This window comes from Apteryx rowi, unplaced genomic scaffold, assembly GCF_003343035.1.
Source record: "Apteryx rowi isolate R43461 unplaced genomic scaffold, aptRow1 scaffold_515, whole genome shotgun sequence".
Lineage (NCBI taxonomy): Eukaryota > Metazoa > Chordata > Aves > Apterygiformes > Apterygidae > Apteryx > Apteryx rowi.
Window position 1 is genome coordinate 39,745 of NW_020450778.1, and position 24,478 is coordinate 64,222.

At 44.5% G+C, this 24,478-nt stretch overlaps 1 protein-coding gene across 1 annotated transcript in view; it reads left to right on the forward strand.

Moving 5' to 3' along the window:
- The first annotated feature begins 808 nt into the window (after positions 1-808).
- The window catches only part of CD163 (CD163 molecule), a 32,115-nt gene continuing 8,445 nt past the window's right edge, over positions 809-24,478 (forward strand). The window contains exons 1-8 of the mRNA XM_026080316.1: positions 809-907; positions 9,019-9,333; positions 14,201-14,509; positions 16,098-16,412; positions 17,238-17,549; positions 19,117-19,434; positions 20,201-20,515; positions 23,677-23,991. Coding sequence (XP_025936101.1) covers positions 838-907; positions 9,019-9,333; positions 14,201-14,509; positions 16,098-16,412; positions 17,238-17,549; positions 19,117-19,434; positions 20,201-20,515; positions 23,677-23,991 — 2,269 coding nt within the window. The 5' untranslated portion in view covers positions 809-837. The remainder of the gene's footprint in view (positions 908-9,018; positions 9,334-14,200; positions 14,510-16,097; positions 16,413-17,237; positions 17,550-19,116; positions 19,435-20,200; positions 20,516-23,676; positions 23,992-24,478) is intronic.

A 24,478-nucleotide genomic window follows, 5' to 3' on the forward strand; every position in this document is an offset into this window, starting at 1 on the left:
GAGAATGAGTCAAGTAGCCACGGTTATGATTCACAAGAGCCTTAAATCTTGCCCTAAATTCAGTGTTCTAAAATGAATGAGAGAGTGGACGGAATTACCAGTGATGATCACACATAACCTGAAACAACAAAAAGAACTCAGCACAGGAAACAGGAAGTCCTATGATATTGCCACTGTTGTAATTCGCATCCTAAGGAAGATGATCTTTCAAGAGCTTCTACCCATACAGCTCTGAAGTTTTAAATTAAGAAGGAAACCCTCAGCAGTGCTCACTGCTAAGAAAGAGCGGGTGTCATTTCTTACTCACATGACTACCACCAGTGATAGAACCCCACTTCAACATTTTTTATAGTGAGAATACAATTGCTCCCAAGGAGATTGATGGGTCACAAATTTAGAGATTGTTCTTCCCCTTGTTCTCTTCCAAAGTGATTCATAAAATGAACAGTGTTATGTGTTTTCACATTGCTTTGTCAGGTGAGAAATAACCATTTTACATACTGCTGTACCTGTACCACAGATGTTGGTCCCACAGTAAAACAAGACTATATCAGTGATGACATCAGAAGCACAATCATCATTCATATATGGTCATAGCCACAATTTTTGAATTTTATTGGAGGTTTTGGCTCTTTCAGATTTGAGATTAATCCATTGATAATGTCTAAAAAGGTGAACATTATTTCTATTGGTTCCTTAGTGCAGCTGATGCTAGCACGTGAATCTATATATTTCCTTTTTTGTAGTCACTTGTCAGATACAGAGAAGCCCTTGCAGAGAGTTTGGTCTAGGCAGTGCCTAACAGACACTGAAGTTTCTTCTGGGGATGAAATCAGGATGGCAACAAAGGGGCATCTTTCAATATCAGTGTTGTGGCTGTTTCTCCTCTCCATTCAGGCCTCTTTGGGTAAGTAAATGCTTTATTTTGCATAAGTTAATGAGCAAGGAAGAGAATTTAAATTCAGTATAAATGGGTTGTTGCTCCATCAGTTTCTAAGACAAAGTGTCAAGAAGGTGTTTGAATATCTTTTCATCTTCAGTTAAATCTCCTTGGTGATTCTGATAGAAAGAACAGTAAGCCATTTGTAATAGTTCTGTATTTTTCCCAGACATCAGTGACCAGCTATTCCTGTAGGACCATGAGTCCAAGTTTGACTATAGTGAAACTGATTGCGCCAATGCTTAAAGGTGTTTGGTAAACAGACAAGCTATAATGGAAACTAAGAGGGTATCTGAACTACTGTCTTGCCTCCCCTGTCAAGCTCTGCATAGATGAGTGAATAACTCCAGGTCTTTATTCAACATCAGTTAAAATGATTTTGCTGCGCTCTGTGTGTCCAGTGAGTTTGGCTGGGTCACATATTTTCCCCTCAGTTGTTCCTGTGTATCTGGAGTTCACCACTGTCTCTTCGCTGTTCTACAGCTATGTGGATATGTTTGAAGCTAATGATGAAACCCAGGTTTTATAATCCCTATTTTTGTCTCTATACAAATGGACATGGTACTGTGGTATAGTGACCAGTGGTTGCATCTCTGGATGATGAGAATGTTATGGAAAATCAGGCTCACCGGCCTCCATAACAGGGTCCGACCCTAGGTTCCTGCTGAGGCAGAAGTTCGAAGTCAGATTGAAGAGAAATAAAATTTAATGATACACGTGTGGTAATTACAGCTCGAGCTGGGTGCCTCTGAAGAGGGACCCCGAACAAAGAAATCCCTGGGCAATTATACCCTTACAATCTAAATTCCCCACCCCTTAAGCGATAGTTTGGACCAATAGTAATAGTTATGTCTGGGTTCTTCCCCTTCTTCACTGGGCCCCTTCATTGTCTCTAGGCAGGCTGCTTCTTATCTTCAAGGTTGGCTACTCCTGCTGTCTGTGCAACTTCTTTATCCCTCCAGCTTGAACCAGCTCTGGGGCCCCCTTTTACTTATCTAAGTAAAAGTTCACAGCCTGAGGCCTAAGGCTGCAGCAAATTTAGCTACTAATGCTAAGCAAGTTATGCTAAGCAATTAATTCTAGACAGCTTCAGTCCGATATTCTCTAACAGAGAACAAGACTGCATGGTTGATACTTTGTTCAAAGTAGCAGGGCCCTAGTCTTAGAGGTTCCCACCAGCTGTGTGGATGCAGTCACAGTATAGATGGATGAGAAGAGGAGGCATGGGCCTCTCTGTGCAATAGGAATGTCAAAAATCATATTAAACATTTGTATTAGACATCTCTGGAGCAGTGTTTGAGTGGGGACTGAGCAGCCTTGTAGAAAGGAGAGTGAGTTTTCTGCCAACTTCTTTTCAATAACAGGAAAGAGTACCAGAGTGACTCGATAACAGAAGCAGACAAGAGTAGCTTTATCTTGGCATCACTATCAGCATCTATGATCCACTGCTCTGCTCTGGCTCTGGCTCTGGCAGTACCACTTGCATTCTCAACACTGTACCTCAGCCCCTTCCTGGGCTGCAGGGAGACTGCAGCGTGCAGGCAATGCAAGAAGCACAGGTGTTGGGAAGTGAGCTGTCACTTGAGACTGAGGCAGCTCAGATATGGCCCTGGCTTTCAGAGGGGTATCTGGGTATAGGGGTGCATGCCTTCTTATTCTTATCCCTAGCCAGTGAGGGGAACCAGATCTCCAGCTGGGTCAAGGCACAGTCTGATGCCTTCTTCTCTGGACAGAACCTCACTCTGTGACTAGTATCATTAAATTCAAGTAAGCCAGTTGTGGGATATGCTGTGCAGCATCAGGAAAGATACGAGAGTATGTTTGTAGGTAAAATAAAAAATTCACATGAAACTGATTACAACAAATGACAGTTTTGATTAGAGAGAATGAAGAACTGTTGCTTAGGTTATGCCTAGCATCACCTCTTCATCCAGCATTGCATGCCATTGTGTGTTGAAAACAATATTAGAAGATTTAAAAATTTAAGTGCAGAGGTAGATCAGTCAAGTGATGAGTTTGTTTTGGTTTGGTTTTTTTAACCCCTGAGAATGGCTAATGGAAATAGATTATCTGAGTCCATTAATCATGTACTTTGAATTTAGCTTTTCTTAGAAATGATCTCTCTTTTAAAAGTATATATTTTTAGCTTAGAAAGTTCTTTTCTGGACTATGTTCTTCAAATAAATTATGGGTCATTGTCCAGGACATCTTCCAGGAAGACTCTTCAAGACTCGTTACAGGAAGATTATACTCTCTCTGAGATAATATGTAGCAACTAAGAAGGTATTTGTAGTTATCAGAGGCTGGTGCTACATATGTTAGAGACTTTCTTACTGAGGAAATTTGAGGAGAGAAGAGAGTTTGCAGAAAAATGGTCTCTAGAAGTTATTAGTTATCAATCATTTAAATAATCTCCCATGAACTTTTTGTATTACTGAATCTAAACAATAAGCAGGAAATCATAAGGAAGTCCAGCAGTGTCAGCACAGGAGTAAAACCTTTGCCGATGTCCAAGAGCAGATCATGTATCACTGCCATATTACCTGTGTCCTGATGTGCAGCCTTACTACTTGTGTCCTGACATGCAGCCTCATTGGGTGAAGCGGGGGGTAATCATGCTACAGGCCACGTGGGGATGGAATTGCCTCTTAGTGAATTACAGCTATCAGTTTGCTCTGGAATGAGAAATGTGACAATGGTTAGTTGCTGAAGAGTGTGGCTACATCAGCATCAGTTTGTGGGGTAAGGCTGGCATACTCATGAGGAATAGAGAGAATAATTTAATATGCTTTAAATTTGAAAGCAAAATGATTTAAACTTGTTTCAGCAAGCAGGGTGGTGGCTCTATAGGAACACCTTTCTTTTTTGAGGAAGGGAGAAAGGATGAGATAGATTAATTTAAATTTTTTTCCAGGAAAATCTAAAGTTCTCTGATGAGCTTTTAGTGCAATTTTGTTATCTTTTGTCTCATATCAAATACTACCATTGATTTGAGAGGATCTCCAAGAGGTGTCTTTCTGGACTATCTGCAAGGCTTGCATGACTGCACTGTTTTATATTCACTTACATTGCCCAGTGCTGAATCATAATGAGTACTGCATGTTTCTCTTGGTCACCTGGTCAGGTTCAGACAGCTTTCTTCTTTCCATTGCAGTGTTATTCTCTAAGAATTGTGGCTGTTTTGGGTAACTGTGTTATCCCTGGAGAACACCTATGAATCACAAGCTGGATAGTTGGTGTCAGGGTACAGCAAGCGCTGGCTGCTTCCTAAGGGACAGCGAGCCAGGAGCCAGGTGCAGTAACATGGCCAGCAGGTCAATGTCCTTACCAGCCATGGCCCAGCCCCACAGTATCCGAGTGAAGCAAGCAGGACAGACCTGGGGATGGTAGCCAGGTTCAACCAAGAGTCCAGATCATCAGGCAAGTTCATGGTGAGGAGGTAGGTCCAAGGTCAAGCCAGGAAGTCAGTCTGCAGATCAGGGTCCAGATCAGCAGGGCCCATGACCAGACATCGGCATGGCTGTGGCAGAGCTGGAGACAGGCACACCTACAACAAAGCTCAGGCAGGGACAGAAGGACCAGGCCTGAGCTTAAATGGAGCCCTGCACCCATGGGCAGGGTGAGTGGGTAGAGACCCCTGGTGAGGCAGGTCAGGGCCATTAAGGCCTATTAGTGCACCCTGGGGGGACCTGACAATTGGATCAAATGTGTCTCATAAATGTTGGCTTTAATTTTCCATTGCATGTCAGGTTTTGAAACAGTTCTAATTTGGGGCCAAAGTTACCAGGCTTCTTAAGCAGCATCCTGTCATCCTTCTATAGCTATCTGATCAACCTGAATCAATCTCCAGGCCCTGGAAGAAGTTTCCAGCCCTGTTCAGCAACTTCTCTATTCCATAACATGCTAAAATTCAAATCTGATCAAATTCAGGAGGAGTATCTGGTGCAGCGGCCAAGATCTCCCTGATTTTTGCATGCACTTAGCTTGTCATCTGTCCTGAACCTGGAAATATCAAGGTCCTGAATGTGCTTTTTTACCATTTGAATTTCCAGCCATTTTGTCTTGCTCTCTTTCATGCTCTGAACCTCAGTGGCTTGTCATTCACATGCTCAGTAATGCTAACATAGCATGTTTTTCCCATTTTCTCCTTTTAAGTTTTCTTTTTGAGAAGCACAGACCTAACATCCAACAAGTTGATTCCAATGGCAGCATGAGCTGACAGTAATGTTTTACAGATAAACGTGGTGAGCAGTACAGTACAGAATGATTTTGACAGACATACTTAAAATAGTCCCCAGACTTCTTAGTTCCATCACAAATACAGGAAAGCTTCCATTCCTCTGAGACAAAATTCCTCTCAAATGCTACAATATTCTATTTGTAATTCAGTTAAGCATTTATATCCATGAAATAATTGCACACCTTTCTTCATTTCAAGTTGGCCTGTATCTCAAGGTTTAAGGCATGTATCTTTCTCATGCTATCACTGTTTAAATCTCTGGTGATTACTGCTTAATAAACTGCTCCATGAAATCCTTTCTTGTGCAGACACAGTTCATATGTTCCTCTGGAAACATGTAATGGACACCAGTGCACCTAGCTGCTTGTAGATTGCCTATTCCTGGAATATAAATATTCTGGATAATGTGCAAGCATACTTAGTGATTTGTTAGAGACCCCTGAAATTTTTACACAAGACACAAAGCATTGTGGAATATTGCTAGACATCATTCCTTGTTCTGCAGAGTTTCTTCCATGTAGCAAAATGATACATAAGCATAATGGTCTCTTCTTAGGGTACGTACAATACATTCTTTGAGCTTCATCACAAAAAAACATAAAATGTTGTTATCCCTGCATCCAAAACTAGGGATCCAAAATGTAAATGTATTTAAAATGTGTTAGCACTTGCTGATTCCAGTAGCACAATAGAGGCGAGGTTACTGCAGCACCATGCCCCCAGGTCCAACCAGTAGCAAGGCTGAACATTTATTCCCAGTAGGCACACACAAAAGCACAGGTATATAATACACATATACCCACATACATGGCTGGCCACACAGATCAGCACAGACACAAACATTCAACACTGACACGAACACAAACAGCACCAATGGCCTCATTGTGTTTCCCTTCGTGGCTGATCAGGATGAAAGTCTGTTAGTGGGAAATATCTACAATATGGATCCCTCCAGGTTTAAATACTCAGTCTATCCGCTAGCTGGCCCCTGAATACCTTGGCCTACTCTGTTTGCTGGCACCCAGACATACAAGCCCCCCAAGGCCCACAGCTCCACCCCAGTTGGTGGTACCGCCTCACTCGCACGCACACACACACACACACACACATGCATTTCCCTTCACCCCCACAACCACATGAATGCCCTGTAGCTGGGCTTAGACACTTAGTCCATCCAGTAACTGGCTCTTGATCCCCACCTCTCCCCAGTTCCTGGCACCTGGGCATGTAAGTCCCCAAGGCCCACAGACCCCTCCAACTGCTGGTACAGATGCCTTTGCACACACCAACAGACACACACTGTGAGTCCATCCAGTAGCTGGCCCTGGATCCTCCCTCTCCCCAGGTACCTCCCACGCAAACACACGCATGCACACATGCACACACAGTCCACCCCCAGGCCCCAAGGTCACTCCAGCAGTTGGCCTGGAGCCACTGGTCCCGCTGGTAGCCAGCTCCTCCAGTTGTCTTTCTTCCAGAGAAACACACATACATTTGGCTCCCAAGCCACTTAACCTACTCACTGGCTAGTCTGACTTGATATTCACCATCTATCATACACTGACATACAGTACCCTCACTCACTTCAGTTGCTGGCACCACAGACACACAGCCTCTATGACCTGTGTCCAACTCCAGTTCCTGGCCCTTGATTTGCACTCAGTGCAGTCTCCAGTTCCTGTCACTCCAGACATATGGGCCCTGTGACCCATGGTACCCACTCCAATGCCACACTGAAGACACACATGCCCCTGTGACCTGTGGTCTGACTTCAGTTGCTGGCACTTAGACCTCCATGCACACACATGTGCACAGAATAGAGCGCCCCCTCACCCAGGAAAACAGAAAAGGAGTTTAGTAAGATGACAGGATGGACCACACTGATGAGGTGCAGGGCATGGTCAGACAAGCATACTGACCAACATCTTGTTTACATGCAGTCGGCCCCTTTTATCCCCTTATCCCTTTATTTTCCCACGCTTGTTCCTCCCCAAACCACCTTGACCATTCCCTTTCTCCTTCTTTGGTGTCTCCCTTAAACATCCCATAATAAGTTTTGTGCAATCTCAAGATCTCTTCCCCTGCATCCCATAATGTGTCCCATAACCTTTAGACAGTAACCCTCCTCAGATTGTAAGGTGACCCAGAGAGCCTATCCTGTTGACTCAACCGGTGGGTTTCATGTCTAGACAATGGGGCTGTTGGCTCTCCTGTGACAGCTCTGGGAGGAGCCGGGGCAGGGTGTTCATTTCTCTGACTGGGTTATTGGGGTTATCCCATCTGCCATTGTTCCTCAGTGCTCTTTTTTTACATGTAGAGATGAGCTTTCTATCATAAAACCTAACGTAATGAATGTCATCTGTACTGTTGCTTAAATACAACAGTGACTGTTCTCAACTGAACTTGGCAGAAGATATCTTTTCATTATTTTTTGCTTCACCACTTGTTTTCACAAACATCTACAGATGTCTACCTGGATTCAGAATATTAATTCAACATATATACTTTTTCCTCAAACAAATATGAATCTTTTTGCAAATAAAGAATCTTTTTTATGAACAGATATTCAAAAATTCTTGCCTTAAAATTCCTCACTGGGAAAAAAATACTGAAAATTTGTCAAGAAGTGCCTCAACAAAAAATTCCTGGACAAAAGTCCACTTTTTTTTTACATGTGATTATGTCTTAGGTTATACACTTCAGGTTTCCCAATATTTTCTGTGTCTGTGTAAGATGCAGACTCAAACCTGTTCCCCTGTGTTCCTTGGGCCCTCCTAGAAGGCCTTTGTGTTGCTTGGTTTCCTAAGAGCTGCTTCTGTGTCCCATCCATCATTCCTGCATTTGAATGTAACAAAATTCTTCCTGTGTTCTCTGGCCTTTAAGTCCCTGTGCTAGACTACTGTATAATCCCTTGAAGTATCTATAGTAGCAGCCCAACATCATAAGCAAGGAAATCTCATCTTCTCTCTTCTATCAGACTCTTTTCCATCATATGATCTGTGATGACCATAATGCTATTTTGTGGGTCCCCAGGTCACAGGACTGTGAACTGTGTATCCATACCACTGGAAGAGGCAGGCCTGGGAGCAGAGGCACACGGAATGGCAGGAACAGGGAAAGGAGCAGAGCAGGGATAGATGGTCCTTTGGGGATCAGTCTCATTCCAAGAGACAGTGGGGCATGAATGGCAGATACAACATGAAGGCTTACCTGCTTGTCTCCCACTTATGCTGCTGCATGTCCCAAGAAAGTTTCCCATTCCCTGATGACATCCTCATAAGTAGCCCTCTTCTCTCTTCAGGTACCCATCATTAGGGGACCCCATAGCAAGGGCTGGGGAAGAGGAAAGGGATAAAGAGTTTGGGGGACACTGAGTTGCAAGTAATAGTTAGTCTGAGAGGAAGAAGTTGAAGCAGACATGGCAGTTGCTTCTTCACAACGTACTGGGCATGGGAATGAAGAAACTGGTGCCCAGTAAACATTTTCAGGTGGATATCATCAGACATGGTAGAACAATGGAGAAAAAGGAGGAGTTTCTGATTAAGCTTTTGTGAATCCACAGCAGGGACATTTCCCAGCCCTGACTGCGCAGGGGGAGAGAAAATTTGTCTGTCTTTAGAAATAGCTTACATTTTAGCAGTGTAGTTAGCTCAAACTTGTGAATGCAAACACAATTCCCAAACTTCAAACATTGTGTGGGACTACTTAGAAAGATGAACCTAACAAATCTGACTTAATAATATATTAAGAGTAATAATAATCTCATTTACAGTTGCAATAGTTAATGGTGGTGAAGCTCTGTCCTCTCCATAACCTTCTTCTGTCTCTATATATGAAGGTGATGATGAATTGAGGCTGACAAATGGACCTGGCCCCTGTGCTGGAAGAGTGGAAGTAAAACATGAGGAGCAGTGGGGGACTGTGTGTGATGGCGACTGGAAGACAGAAGATGCTGAGGTTGTTTGTAAGCAACTAGGATGTGGATCTGCTGTTCAGGCCCTTAACCAAGCTCCTTTTGGAGAAGGATCTGGACCAACATGGCTGTATCGAGTTGATTGTCATGGTGATGAATCTGCTCTCTGGAACTGCTCACATCCAGGATGGGGTGTATTTACCTGCCCTCATTATTTTGATACTGGAGTGATCTGCTCAGGTAAGAAGCCATCAAACCTTTTGTAACAGAAAAATCCCGTGAAAGAAAGTAACTGAGATAACTTTTGTCTCAGCTGATAGGTCCATATTACTGTAGTCAGCATAGAGTTAACACTTTCTCTATAGATAGAGGAGCAAGAAAATGCTCTGTTAGGCTATACAGTTGCTCTTCTCCAGATCTCCCTGTAAGCTGAGAAAGGAAAGTCTCCAATGGCAAAGAAATCCAATGCATGTTTGGCTGCCTTCCCCTGCAAGATGCGCTTGTTTTCTCTCCTTCCATAAAGCACCATTGCAATGCATTCTTCCTTCCCAGGTGCAGAACTTTGCACTTGTCCTTGTTGAATTTCCTAAGGTTCCTGTCAGCCCATTCCTCCACCCAGTCTAGGTCTCTCTGAATGGCAGCTCTGCCCTTGAGCGCATCCCCATAATTTGGTGTCATCTGCAAACCTGAAAAGAGTGCACTCCATCACTTTCTCCAAGTCACTGATAAAGATGGCAAAGGGAATGAATGTCAGGAGAGACCCCTGTGGTACTCCATTTGTTGCCACCTTCCAGGTAGAGCACAGCCCACTAGCCACCACCCCTCACTCCCCTCAGGATCTGGAAACTCACTATTTCAGGGTCACCTGCAGCCAAGGCTGCCATTGATTACCACATCCCCATTGAGTTCTTCCTTGTTCGTAAATAGCAGATCCAGCTGCGTATCTCTCCTGAGTGGCCCATCCAGTGCCTGTATCAAGAAGTTACCTCTGACACCCTCCAGAGATCTCTTGGACTGCTTGCATCCTGCTGTGTTGCTCTTTCATCAGATGCCAGGGAGGTTAAAGGCTCCCATAAGTATAGGGATCTGTGATGTGGAGACTTGTGTTGTTTAAAGAAGGCTTCATCCAATTCCTCACCTTCATCAGTGGTCTGTAACAAACTCCCAACACAGTTTCATCCTTACTGCCCTCTCCTCTGATTCCGACCCTCAAACTCTCAACCAGACTGTCATCCATCCCATAGAAGAGCTCCATGTATCAGAGCTGCTCCTTCACATAGAAGGCAACTCCCACTCCTTGTCCTCTCTGCCTCTCTTCCCTGAAGAGCTTGTATCTGTCCATCACAGCACTCCAGTCATGCAAGCTGTCTCACCACATTTCAAGTTATTCCAACAATACCATAGTTTTATGACCATGCATGGAGTTCTAGTTTCTCTTTTTTTTTTTCCCCTTGCTTGTGTGCACTTGTGTACATACACTTGAGGTGGGTGCCCCTTCTCCCTGTTGTATCATTCCTGAGGTCTTTTTCATTCCCATCATCCTGCACTCTTTGTTTTTCACCCCTGTCCATCTCTACCTCATTTAACTGTGGGTTGTAATCTCCCTTCCCTGGTATTCCTAAATAAAAACTCTCCTCACCAGGTTGACCAGCCTGTTGGCAAAGACAGGTTGATCCTTTCTCTCTCCAAAAGTCCTTGATCCTCAAAGTGGGTCCTGTGGTTGTAAAAGCCCTTTTAATGATGCCAGCTGTGCAACTGTGTGTTGACCCACAGGATCTGTCTGATCCCCCCTAAGTCCTTTCCCTTCACCAGCAGAATTGAGGAGAATGCCACCTGGGCCCCCATGCCCTTAAGCCTCACTCTCAAACCATGTAGTCACTGTTGATATGCTGAAGGTCTCCCTTGGCAGTATGATTGGTATCCATGTGAATAAGCTGCAAGGGGTTCGGCAAGGGCCAGACAAGCCTTGGTAATCTCTCCACAAAATACTGGATCTGAGCCCCTGACAAGCAACAAAATTCTGCAGACAATAAGTCAGATCATCAGAGGGGGCCCTCCATCCCTGCAGAAGGGACTCTCCCACTACTCGCTGCTTCCTCTTGGTGGTTCAGGCCTGGCCAGCTCTGATGCCTCCCCCAGACAAAGCTTTCTCCCCCTCATCTCCTACTAGGGCACTGAATGCATTCTGCAGTTGCAGATCTGCGGGTGGAGAAAAAGCCATCCTCTGCTTGCCAGGAGTCACAAGCTTCCAGCCTTCCTCACCACGGGAATCTCCAGTAGCCGCACAATTAACCACAGTCTCCAGCTGCTCCTCCTTCTGCACAGTTACGGGTTCAGACTCTTATCTCTGCAGAGTCTCTGTGAAGATCCTGTAAATATCTCTTTTATCTTCTTTGGTGCTCTGCAGTCTGCTCGCTTCCCCCCACAGTTCCTTAACTTGGTAACACAGCTTCTCAATCAGAGCACATCTCCTGCAGGCAAGAACTCTACCTCTGCCTGCCCCAGCCTTAAGGGGAGGCATCAGACACTTCCTGTATCCCAACACCCAGTGAGTTGCTTCCTCTCTCTGGAGCACTGTCTGAGTAGAAGCCTCTGATGTGCCAGGGGTAGTTGCTCCAGTCAGTGCTGGGGACTATGCCCTGTGGCACAACTGTTGTTGCTCAGTCCCATGCCGCTTTCAGCGAAGTTTCCAGCCACCTGCCACATACCCTTCCACACAAATTGCTGCACAAATTACAAGAACCAGCAGCAACGAGCAGCTGAGCAGCATCCTAGTTTCCCCTGCGTGCATCTTGCTGAACAAACTGTGGGGTCCCCATTCACAGCTCTGTGGGTCACTGCACTCCTTTAAGGGCTGGTTAGATAGCAAATGGAAGCTGGGCACAGGTGTCCACTGTTTTGCACAAGGCATGTCCCCACTGTGGGTCTCTCCTCTTCACAGTCAGCTTTAAGTTTCACTGTCTGGAATTTTTTTTCATATTATAAACAGTCTTTGAACCCTTACTACTAACTGTTCCTCTTGGTACTGAAGAAACTGATAATCCACATTGGTTGAAAGTCCTCTTATATTTATTAAAGAAAAATGTTTACCCATAACATCAAGACTCATTGTCCAGTGGTTTTACACAGTCATTTCTGATAAAGGTAAGACCACATTTCCTTGCATAAATGATTTTGCTCTTTTATTTTGGATTTCTGTCACATGTTATGTTCTGTATAGTCTTTCTGCTGAATAAAGATTTCCTTCTGTAGGCTGCAGTCTGTAAAGTTGCCTAGTGTGTTTAAGTGCACTATGTTCACAAAGCAGTCTCCACGGCATGGTTAAAAAAAACTGGCTACTTCAGAAAATAGTTATTGTCCATAAGAAGGTCTACAACAGTGGTACTGTACATAGCTTGGATATAGCCTATATTCAGACTTTATGCACATGTACAAGCTGATACGTGCATGCACACTGAGCTTTGTTTTTCCCTTTACTTTTCCTCTAAAGAGAGAGCAAGGAGCAGATTTACCAACACTGGGTACTTTGATGAAAGACAGAGAAATTAGTCAGAAATTAGCCATGTGATAATCCTACAATAGAATGACTCTCTTCTATTCCAAAGAAGCCCTGAATTGATGCTGAAAGACCCCCTTCAAAACTAGTAATCAATAATCAGCTTAGCTGCTTCCCATTTTTCCATCTGTTACCACTCCTCCCAGAACAGTTTTTTATTAGTTTCCATGACCCTGCACACTTACAAATTTTTATGGTAATTATCTGTGCCACACAAAAGCAAATCCATCACAATATTCACATCATGTCTGCTAAGAAGAAATAGATGTAAAATAAATGTCTCACCAAGGGATAACAGTGATGAAGCTGATACAGTTTGTAGTATTTCACTGCTGGTAGAGCTGCGAGCTGAGAAAACAAAGATAAAATATTGTTTTATGCTGATCTGCAGGACATTCTAGCAGTAACTGGAGGTAACAAAAGAGAAAAAAGAGGCAAGGTACAGGTGCTGAGCTGGCTACATGCAGAAGCAACTGGAGTGCAACAGGGCATACTAGCTCAGGAGCAGTGCCACAGAAGCACAGTTATGCTGTTTTCAGAACAACTTGTTTCTCTCATGAGCTGCTGTGCTTGAGCTAGCAAGCCCCATTGTAAATGAGCTAAAAAGTTCGTCGGAAATCTGGAGCTCATGGAGTGATGTGCGAATGTGAGACATTCAAGTAAGTATATGGGAGCCAGCATGGATCTAGCAGGGCTGGCACTGTGCTTGAACTAATAAACCTGTCAAATTCCAGTTGACACCATGCCTTTTGAATTGTCTCTGCTTGGTGTTTTTCACCAACAGTTCAGTATTAAAATCTCCCTCCTTCTATTGTTAGGGATTGAATCTTCTTCTTCACATCTTCTCTTTAGCTTCTCAAACACTTGGTCAAGATTTAGTATTTTCACATACTAAAAAATAAGCACTCCTATGTTGCAGTGAAGACGAGACACGGCAATACACTCAATATGAATGCTACGCATGTCCACTTTATTGTAAGCAGGATCACACTTTTATATTCTGACTCCATATGCTGATTCATTGTTTACTAATTACCTAGTTCGCTACTTGCTTATCAATATGACATTTAATATAATCCAGCTGGTCTTTAATGCTATTCACATCCTGAACTGTCAGTCCATTTATCTTTTGGCGATGTTCTACATCCTGGATAAGCAGTCCATTCGTCCTTGGCGTTCTTCCTTCACCATCCGTCCTTGGCATTCTTCCTTCAAGGTTCACCATCCGTCCTTGGTGTTCCTCCTTCAAGGTTCAGGTTAAAATTTACTACGTCTTTCAAGTCCTTCTGGACTTTTCGTCGTTTATCACAGTCATTGTCTCACAACATAGTTCATCAACAAGTCACTTATTTCACCGCAGCAAACCCCACACTCCTACACTGTATTTTTTCTCTTATCAGTGGCATACAGAAATTGCAACAATGGCTATTTAAAAGTGTCACTGGTCCTTGGAGAAGTGAGTACCATGTATCTTGACCATGAAGGTATGGGAGTGATTAAATTAGGTCAGTGCAATCAACCCTCAGTGCTAAATTTCTTGAATGTTTTTAGGTTTCTCTGGGCTGCATCTGACTGGAGGGGACAGTGCCTGCTCAGGACATCTGGAAGTAAGGCAAGAAGAAAGCTGGGCTACGGTTTGTTATTCACATATTGATTTCAAAGCTGCTTCTGTTATATGCAATGAGTTAGAGTGTGGGCAGGCTGTGGATATCTTGAGAGGAGCTCACTTCAGAGAAGGACATGAACTGATCTGGCAGGAAGAGTTCCAGTGTGTCGGGAATGAGACTCACCTTGCACACTGTCCCAGGATGTTGCACCATAGTAAGACATGCTCCCATGATGCCAGTGTTGTATGTTCAGGTGAGACTTTGGACTGATGGCCATAATTTACATGTGACCTACATTTCTTCTTCCTGTCAACCCACTGTTCAGAGTTTCTGCATATTTGTGTGGTCCTCAGAGGGTTCCTGACTGCTTCCTTATCACACCTGAATCCAGGGAAAGCAAGGAAGTAAAGGAGAGCAGTCCAGCAATCTCTCATTCTCTCTAGAGAGTGTCTGCTTCTGCACCAGGGATGAGGGTCTCAAAAGGGCTGTCATTTGTCTTATGGTAATAGAGGTATGGGCTCTCTAGTGCTGAGAACTCCTTCCTTGTCTTTCTTATACGGGTAAAAGGAAGGGTGGCCAGAGCAGACAACCACAAACATGGAGAAATTAGTTTATTTCTGCTCTGATAGTGTGTGTGTTAATCCCTAATGCCTCAGTTAATCCAACTATAAAACAGGGAGAGGCTGAATTACATACCTCCGAAAGGTGATAGGAGGCAGAAGTTACAAACGCTTATAAAAAAGCTGTCAGAGGCCTGGATGACTGCTGTTTATGAATGCCAGGTGTCATTCTTTAAGAACTTTGTACATTCATGTCTGCTTTTATGTTCTGGGGAATCTAAATATGGTTAGCTTTGTGCCACCCACTACAAAAGTGATGATTATACATAACAGCTATGACTTTCTCCTTAGGACAAAAATCAAAATGGAAGAACTGAACAGGGGACATCGCTGCTGGCAATTCCCTGTCATATAACATGCCCATTTTGCAGCTGAAGTGCTGCAGTCTGTTTCAGCCCTGCCTTGGACACCGTTCCACCGGTCGAGGTGATCTGGAGCTCTGCCTGGGTAGCTGTGGCAGCCAGACAGCCCAGTTTAGATGTCAATGATTGACAGTTCTTGGCTGCGGCTTCTGTCCTTCTCCATGATTCACAGCACAGGAAGGAAATCCAGCACTAGGAAAGTCTCATTGGGGGAAGTATAATGCAAGGATGAGGCAAGAGCTTGGAAAGTAAAAAGAAACAGTGTGAGAAGATAGGCAGACTGCATGGGGCTGGCAGTCGGCCCTGTCTGTCGGAGTGCTTGATATCTTAGGCCCCCCAATCCTAGCCATACCACAGTTACATTACAGTACTGCGAATCTGCTGATGTGCATGGCCTGCTGTGTTCAGAGCCTTACGCTATGGCAGAGATGAAAACTAAGAATCTGCACACCACAGCTGCTGCACACTGAGTAATGTGAGATAAGCTGCTACTGGGAGAGAGAGTGATACTCATAGCCCCTGTTCTGAGTTTCTCACGTTTCAAATGCAAGAAAATGCTGGGACTGATTCTGCAAGTTAAGATGTTAAAAGGTAGCAGTATTGTGCTGAAAGGAGAGGAGAAGAGAGGAGAGGAGAGACTGGATTTAAAGAGTAATGAGGCTTTTAGTCATGTAGTGCAGACATGGACAATAACAACTTGTTGTTTCAGAGCTGGTTTATGAGCATCCTGGTCGAACATTCTCCCCAGTACCCTGGGACGGAGTGAGTGCTGGTCCCATGCAGCTAGATTTTCCTTGTGATTTCTAATGCAATAGCACAAGAAGAATATTGCTGATAAGTTCCTTCATTCTTCCTGCAGGCTATGGTGGGTACAGGCTGGCAAATGGCACTACCACATGTTCAGGGAGAGTAGAACTTCTTCATGGAGGCTTGTGGGGAAGCCTTTGTGACTACCTGTGGGATTTCCCAGCTGCCAATGCCCTCTGCCAGCAGCTGGACTGTGGAGTTGCTCTGTTGATCCCAAGCGGACAGTCCTTTGGGAAAGGAAATGGGTTGTTCTGGAATGGCACATTCGTCTGTGAAAAGAATGGCTCACACCTGAGAGACTGTCGTGTCAGTGTGCTGGGTCACACTGACTGCCCCACTGGAAAAGATGCTCGTGTGGTATGTTCAGGTGAGCAGCAGGAAGAGGGAAGAAGAGAACTGAAGAATTCCTTCTTTGAGACAGATATGAACCCAAAATCCAGAGGGTATCTATCTGTGGAGCCGAGCTCCATCTTTTGCCTACTGCTACAGGCATTTCCAGGAGCTGAGGCTGCACAGCACCTGTACCACAAGGCTGCTCTCTGTGAAATATTTCTAGTGCCCATGAATAGTAAGAACAAGGCCGGTCACAAGGGAGGATGACAGGGGAATAGAGGGTGGCCACAGCACATGCAATTTCCTTGCCAACCAGGGCACAGTCCAGAGCATCTGAAAACACAATACAGAGGAAAGTGCTGATATCAGAGTCCATCAACAGTCCCAGACAAATCGAAGTAATCAGTCAGGTCCAAGGTCCATCTGGGTGGACCAGTCAGGAGCAGACAGAGATAGGACTGGAGGCAGGTACACCAATAACATAGTTCAGGCAAGGACTGAAGGCCTGGTCCCAAGCTTAAGTGTTCCCCTGGACCAATGGCTGGAGCGTGCATAGGTCAGGGTCTCAGGTGAGGCTGGACCCAAGGCCTGTTGGTTCACTCAGGGCCCTGAAACCTAATGACCTCAGTTTAAAAATTGCAAGGGAGACCAGATTTGGATTTCTAGTCATTCTTCTCAGTAAAACAGAGGAGACTGAAGTGTAGGTATGATGAAGTATGGAAATTTCTGTGACCCTGTGGAGTAATTTTTACCCCTGAATGCCAAGGAAAACCCACTCCCACTTCCCAGTCACCTTCAGATCATGCCCATGAGCAGTTACCAGTATGCCATCTTAGTACTCACTTTCTCTCCTACTCAGGGTGCCCAGGGGCCAGGTTGGTGAATGGCACCACATGCTCTGGCAGAGTGGAGATCCGCCATGGAGACAAATGGGGAAGACTCTGTGGCTCCCACTGGAATTTGCAAGCTGCCAGTGTCCTCTGTAATCAGTTGAACTGTGGCTATGCGAAGTCCATTCAAACAGGACACCATTTTGTGGATGGGAACGGACCTGTATGGAGAGACGCTTTTCACTGTGAAGGAACTGAGTCCTGCCTGTGGGATTGTGCTCATGTGACTTTGGGCAATCCTTCCTGTTCAGTCAGAGAAGCAGCCACTGTTGTTTGCTCAGGTAAGTCAGGAATGGCCTTTTATGTGTAGTGTGGCTTCAGAGCAAAGCAGCCTTGATGATCTCAGCATGCCCAAGTAGTTCAGGTATGTCAGCCTTTATTTAGAGCCCCTTGCCTCCCCTCTCCTACCCTTCCTTCTCCTCCGTTCCCCTTCCACTTCCCCAGACAGACAGATCTGAGGATGCAGTAAGAGATGCACTTTGGCTGATGCTAAGGTTGCACTGGTGCAAGCTGAGGAGAATGAATAGTAAGGCTGAACCTTGCGATTTCCAAACTTCCTTCCATCCTGCCAGGGCCTCCATCTCTTCTGGGGATGGCATTTCAGAGGTGGCTGTATTAAGGTCATGTTCAACTGTGTGGCCATTATACGCCTATATCACTTTTGCTTATGGACAAAATCCTGCCGTCACCTCCCTCTGTCCTTTGTGTTCCTAATAAAGACTTTGCACTGCATGACCCAGGGTGTGGGTGTGGGTGAGAGACAGTAAATGTTTGGTTGTGTTTAGTGAACCAAAATATTCATACAAATGTCTGTTTCTTTGCCAAAGATCCAGATTTTAACTCTGCTCCTATTTCAACCAGTGCTTCTCCAGAGCATTTCCTCCAGCCTATTCCGCAGTTGCCTATTGCCACATAGGCGGATAGAACTAGCTGAAGGAAGAAATTTTAGCCAAAGGTTTTGCTAAACCTTTGTTATTTGTATTCTGCATTAAGAACCAGATTCTGAATACCATCATACCACTTATCAGTGTAAGGCCATAGAGTAAAATGAAGCATGAATGCAGGGATCAGGCCTAGAGCGATTTTCACAGAAAACAGCTATATCAGTTTCTCTTTTCTGTGTCATGGCAATCCTCCCCTTAACTGTGAACCTACTGCTTTGTCTGTTTAAAAATAAATACAACTGAAATGTGTATAGAATTAATAACTTGTCATATGAAAATATTAAAAGCATTCTTTGACCAAGAGAATTCTCTTAGACTATAGGAAATCCTCACCTTTATGGTAAACACTTCAGCACTTTTATGTGTCACTTTATTTTGGTAGTTCCTTATGAATGTTGGGCTGCTTTATTGCTAGTACATCACCAACATGCTGCACATTGACTGGAGGTGAACAGGGCAGGCATTTTTTTGGCACAGCTACATTTTGCAGCAAAACTGAATGGGGAATTCTGGCAGGACAATGGCATGCTCATCGTAGGCCAGTATGCAGACTCCTGGCATGCCCAGCTCCCTTGGAGTTCTGTCAATGCTGGTGCAGCATGCACTTCTGAGAGTTTCAACATAAGCACTTCACTTAATAGGGTTCTGCTCCAGAAGGATTCACACTGTGCCTGACTCCTCACAGGATCTAGCCTTTGAGCTGGGGAAGCCTTTTTCACTTCCATTACAGACTTTTGTGTGCATGGAGGCAAGCAAAGCCTTAACAGAGACTGTCTGCTTGATCAGTGGTGAGGACTACTTTTCCACAGACGTAGAAATTTGACTTTCATCTCTCACCTACATGCTATTTTTACTGAGGTAAGAGCAGTAGATGTTATTCATTTTCCAACTCTCTTGAGTTCAGGCCTTGCTGAATCACTCAGACTCTCAGGTGGAGATAGCCGCTGTGATGGACGAGTTGAGATCTCCCTCAATGGTATGTGGGGCAGAGTCCTGGATGATGACTGGGACATTAAGGATGCTGATGTGGTGTGCAGACAGCTCCAGTGTGGAACTGCCAAAAAAGCCTATTACCCTTCAAGGTCTGAACGAGGGATGGGTCTTGTTGGTTTAAGAAGTGTCCAGTGTGCTGGAAATGAGACCCAACTGATGTTCTGCAAGACCTCCTATTCTGAGACAGTGCCAGTAGGAGTTGCTGAGGATGTTGGTGTGATTTGCTCAGGTGAGTTACTGTGCAAAAGGAACAGAGTGCTTTTGGGGGTTGCCTCTAGCCCACCTTGTGCTATGTTCTCACCAGATCTTAAACAGGCATGGGTCCGAGCTTGTGATCCTCAACTGCTTATATATTCTCAGGGATGAGTGATAGTTAAGGGAATAACTGTAATTTGCATAGTGCTTTTTTCATCTGAATGTCTTAAAGAATTTAGCCTATAAAATCAGAGAGAAATAATAGAATACAGAAGTCTATAGAACACTAAATTGGCTATGATTGCCACACATTCTGACTGTCACTCAGAAATTAACTAGGTTTTGTTATGTGACATTTCTATATCTATAGAGTCAAGCAGTCTTTCTAAACACCTATGTAAAGGAAATTGAAACTGTTGTAAATTGAAAACTTCTACTTTTATTTTATTTTGTAACCTGATCTGTAACAGAAGCTGTTTCTGCAAAATGAGTTTAGTTAGAAAACAGCTTCTCAGGGTTTCCAAAATAAGATGATGCCTGCATACACTTAGCATGACTAGACACCCATACCTGTTTGAAGCATCTCACAGGAATTGTTCAAATATTTCACAGATGCAGAAGTAGACCTTTCCCTTTATGTGGTCTTAGCATCACAGGAGTTTTGCCCAGGTAATCATAACAAAAGAACTGGAATATGACAAGAACATGATGCCTTAAAAGTGCTTCAAGGATACAGCCATTACACTGACCTGTGCATTATCATTATATTGCATGCTGACAGATGGGGTTTCTTCCTGCAGGGAGCAGGCGGATCAGGCTCATGAATGGGACAAACCGCTGCGCTGGCAGAGTGGAGCTTTATCATGATGGCATCTGGGGAACTATCTGTGATGATGCCTGGGATCTATCAGATGCCAATGTTGTTTGCAAACAGCTGGGATGTGGGCATGCCATCAAGGCTTTTGCCTCTGCTCATTATGGAGAAGGCTCAGGACAGATCTGGCTGGATGATGTGAACTGCACTGGGGCTGAATCTGATCTCTGGGCATGTTCCTCCAGGGGATGGGGCCAGCACAACTGCCGACACAAAGAGGATGCTGGAGTCCTCTGCTCAGGTGTGTTCAGGGAATGCCTTTGTGAGCATGGGCGTTGTGACCGCAAGGCAGGCAAGAGAGGGTCAGATACCATCGTAGAGAGACACTCAGGGTTCATAAGGGGTTAAACAGGATAGGTTTAATAAAGGACTTACTTACACTACAAACTACATGGGGAGCCCCAGGAACCACATGGAGGGGTCACCAATGGGAGGCTGCTGGAGGCACGGATTGGACACATGGGTTGGACGCCCAGGTGGGATTTGACTTGTTGTTCCTAAGGGCCCCTTAAATCTGCTAGAACTATTTCCTTATCTCAGTTGTGCTAACCTTGAGAAACTACTGTCCAGGAAGCAGCTAGACGTTACTAACAAAACGGAATATACATGCCTGGCCCTGACAGGTATTTGGTCAGTGGGTAGTTTCACATGCTGGGCCTGCTACCACATACTCTGCCAATCACTGACTCCTCACCAGATCTTTTACAGGTGTTCTCACCACAGGGGTTTAAAGGCAAGTGACATGAAAGGGAAGCTGAGAATGGCAGAGATTTGCTTTGACAGCTTCTGACTCTCTCTTGACTGCAAGCGTGGTGGGTCAGCATGTCCCCTTGGTTCCCGCAAAGATAGGAAAGGGATGCTGAGTCTTGCTTTTGTGTTAACAAAAAAAAAAGAAAAAGAAAAGAGTGGGTGTGGGTGCAGTGGGCATAAATTGCAGGGTTTCTGTAGCAGGGTGATGCTGGTGTGCCCTGTGTGGGAAGAGGTCAAGAACTGTCATGTGCCAGTCACAGCCTGTTCCAGATGGCTCTGAAACTAGGGTAAACATCCCATTGTGTACCAAAACTTCAACCAGTCAGAGGAGCACATGGTGCCTCTGCTCAAACATATTTAAGAAAGAGTAGCAGCTGTGAGGGGGAGGAGGAATGGAGGAGACATGTGGAAGGGGACATTGTTGGAGACACAGCTGGAGGTGCATTCCTGGAAGTAGGCACTCCACCAGAGGAGACAGTGTTTGTCCAAACTGCATACCAGGATTAGTTGAGCTTATTAGCCAGTGGCCAGCAAAATCAACAGTGTGAGGAAGACCAAACTCCTTGGGTTGTTGAAGCCCCAATGAATAATGAATCAAGTGCTGAAAATAAACAAAGGAGTTGTTTGTTTACTGATGGAAAACACAACAGAAAACAAGGGGTGGCAAGTCACTGCCTGAAACCCCTCTACAGAAAAAGCTGTCACTGGAAGGAACTCGAGGGTCCAGTCAGTTTGCAGAAGTAATGGCCTTGAAAAACAGCCTTGGAGAATACTCAAGAGCATCAGTGGCCCCAAGTATATGTATATACAGACTCCTGGATGGTGGCTAACACAGTGTGGAAATGACTCAGAAAAGAGAATCATGATAACTGGCAGCAGTGAGGAAAACCAATTTCAGCAGCAGGAGAATGAAAAATAATGTAACAGCTACTCAAAAAAACCTCTACTTTAATACCTCATTTTAGTGCACATATTCCAAATTCAAAAGCAACCAAAGAAGAGCAACACAGTGATGAAGTTGACCAGCTGATCTGGCTTGCCAGCATATGTTTGAGATGGGAGCATAAAGAAGAACTATCTTTAGCCAGGTGGGCCCATGAAATGGCTGGACATGCTGGGAAGGTTCAGACTTACTATTGGGGCAGAGAATGCTGCTTAGGCTTGTCTCAGGAAGCCATAAGGCAAGCAACTAGGTAGTGTGAGATCTGTGAAATAGGACAGCACACTCAGGAAGTATGAACGATGAAACAGTATACAGAATGGGAGAAATGGATGTTTGGAAAAGCCTGGCAAGTAGGTTATTCGGGCCCCTACCCTCCAGTAACACTGGCAGGTGCTATGTTCTCACAGCGGTAGAGCTATCACAAGGGTGGCTAGAAGCTTTCCCCACTCAGACAGCAAATGCAAGTAGCACACCAGAAGGAAAAAACAAACATATCTGTTATCGCCATGGAATGTTGCTTAGGCAAGAATTAGATAACAGAAGTCATCACAAAAACACAGACATCCAAGAGTGGGCTGAAGATCATGGAGTAGAGTTGCTGTATCATATTTCCTGTCATTCCCAGGCAGCTGGAAAAGTAGAGCTGTGCAATGGGTTAAAACCATGCTAAAAGCCCTAGGGAAAGGGAATCTCATATTCCCCAAATAACCCTAAGGATACAGGTGGGAACCTCACGTTCAGGAAGCTGTGTGGCTAGTTTGCACAAAGCCAGAAACCTGTCATATTAGCCCTGAAGAAAACCATGTAACCTGAGCTCAGCTCGGTGATAAAGTACCAGCCAGCCCTGGGGACACCTGGAATGGAAAGCCTGCAGTAATCAAAATCCCTAAGGAAGGGCTCCTTATCACTCAAGGACTGGAGTTTACTTACTGGTCAGCCTTTGGAAACAGGACAAAGAAATGTGTGCCATTACATACGATAAAGAGAGTAATCTTACTTTACCTCGTAAACTATGTTCTTGGTTATGTGTTTTGCAGGGACAAGGTCTGAATTTTGTAATAGTATATGTTGAGACTGGCCTGATGTTAACCCCTGTAATCTAGTTCCCAGAGCAAGAGGGGAAATTTTACTGAATATATGTACACATTGTTACAATGTCAATACCTATTGCCTGGGACCAAGGGTAGAATTTATAATGCATGTATGTTAAGATTGTGATGATGTTAAGAGTCTATAATGGATGTAAGTTGGATGGAATGTATTGGGCATGAATAGCAGGGTTTCGGCAGCAGCAGGCTGCAGGGATGACCTGTGTGGGAGGAAGTCATCAAGTGCCATGTGCCAGTCACAGCCTATTCCAGCTGGCTCCGAAACTGGGGTAAACACCCCATTGTGTGCCAAAACTTCAACCAGCCAGAGGACTACATGGCACCTCTGATCAAACATATTTAAGAAATATGCCCACAACCGTGGGGGTGGTCATCCCTGTTTAAGTCTATGTGGATGCTGGTGAATGCTGGCTCTTCAGAGGGTATCACTGCATGATTTTTGGTTTTATGAGCTTGTTGGTTTTTGAGTGATTTTCTCTGGCACTCTCTCATTCAAAGTAATGGACAGGACTGTTAGCAGGTTCTGGATTTCACTCATCACAGCCAAGTTCCTAGCAGAATCAGACTGTTTGAATTCCATTTTTGTGTCTTCACTTCTAGAGTTCCTGGCTCTAAGGCTGGTGAATGGCAATGACTGTGCTGGGCGGCTAGAAGTTTTCTACAATGGGACATGGGGGAGCATTTGCTCCAATTGGATGTCTCAGCTCACTGCAATAACTGTATGCAGACACCTGAAATGTGGAGATGGTGGAGAAATCGCAAGAGACTTCCAATACGGCAGAGGTTCTGGACCCACATGGCTGGACCACATTGAGTGTACTGAGCAACATAGCTCTCTCTGGCAATGTCAGTCAGACCCCTGGCATCCTCAGTCATGTGATAATCGAGCAGAAGAGACCCATATTTCTTGCACTGGTAATTACAAATGCACCTCCCCCACGCCAGACATACACATAAACATGCACATGTATATATAGATGCCTGTACTTACCTCACATTCATTTGTTTTCCAGTATGGATTATTTTTATTTTCACAAAAATGGTACAAACATTTTTCTTTGTCGACATCCTTGATGTAAATGAGTGAATTATAAATGAAATAAGTGGTGCCCAGTGCATTTATCTGGTGGAAATCACAGGGAAGGCTCTCATAGGATGGTGTCATTGCACATTTTTATGGCAAAAACCTATGAAAGCAGTTAGTCTGTGAGATCTGAGTAAGGATCAGACTTCTCAAGAAGTCTAGATACATTTATGTTTGTGTACATCTGTGTAGGCAAATGGGTGCAAATGTATATGTACACACATGTGCAAGCACATAACCATATGCAAGTGTATGAATCAGTTCAGCTCTAAAGGTCCATTTCTGGTGCCTGCTCTTATGATAGTATTCCTTATCTGT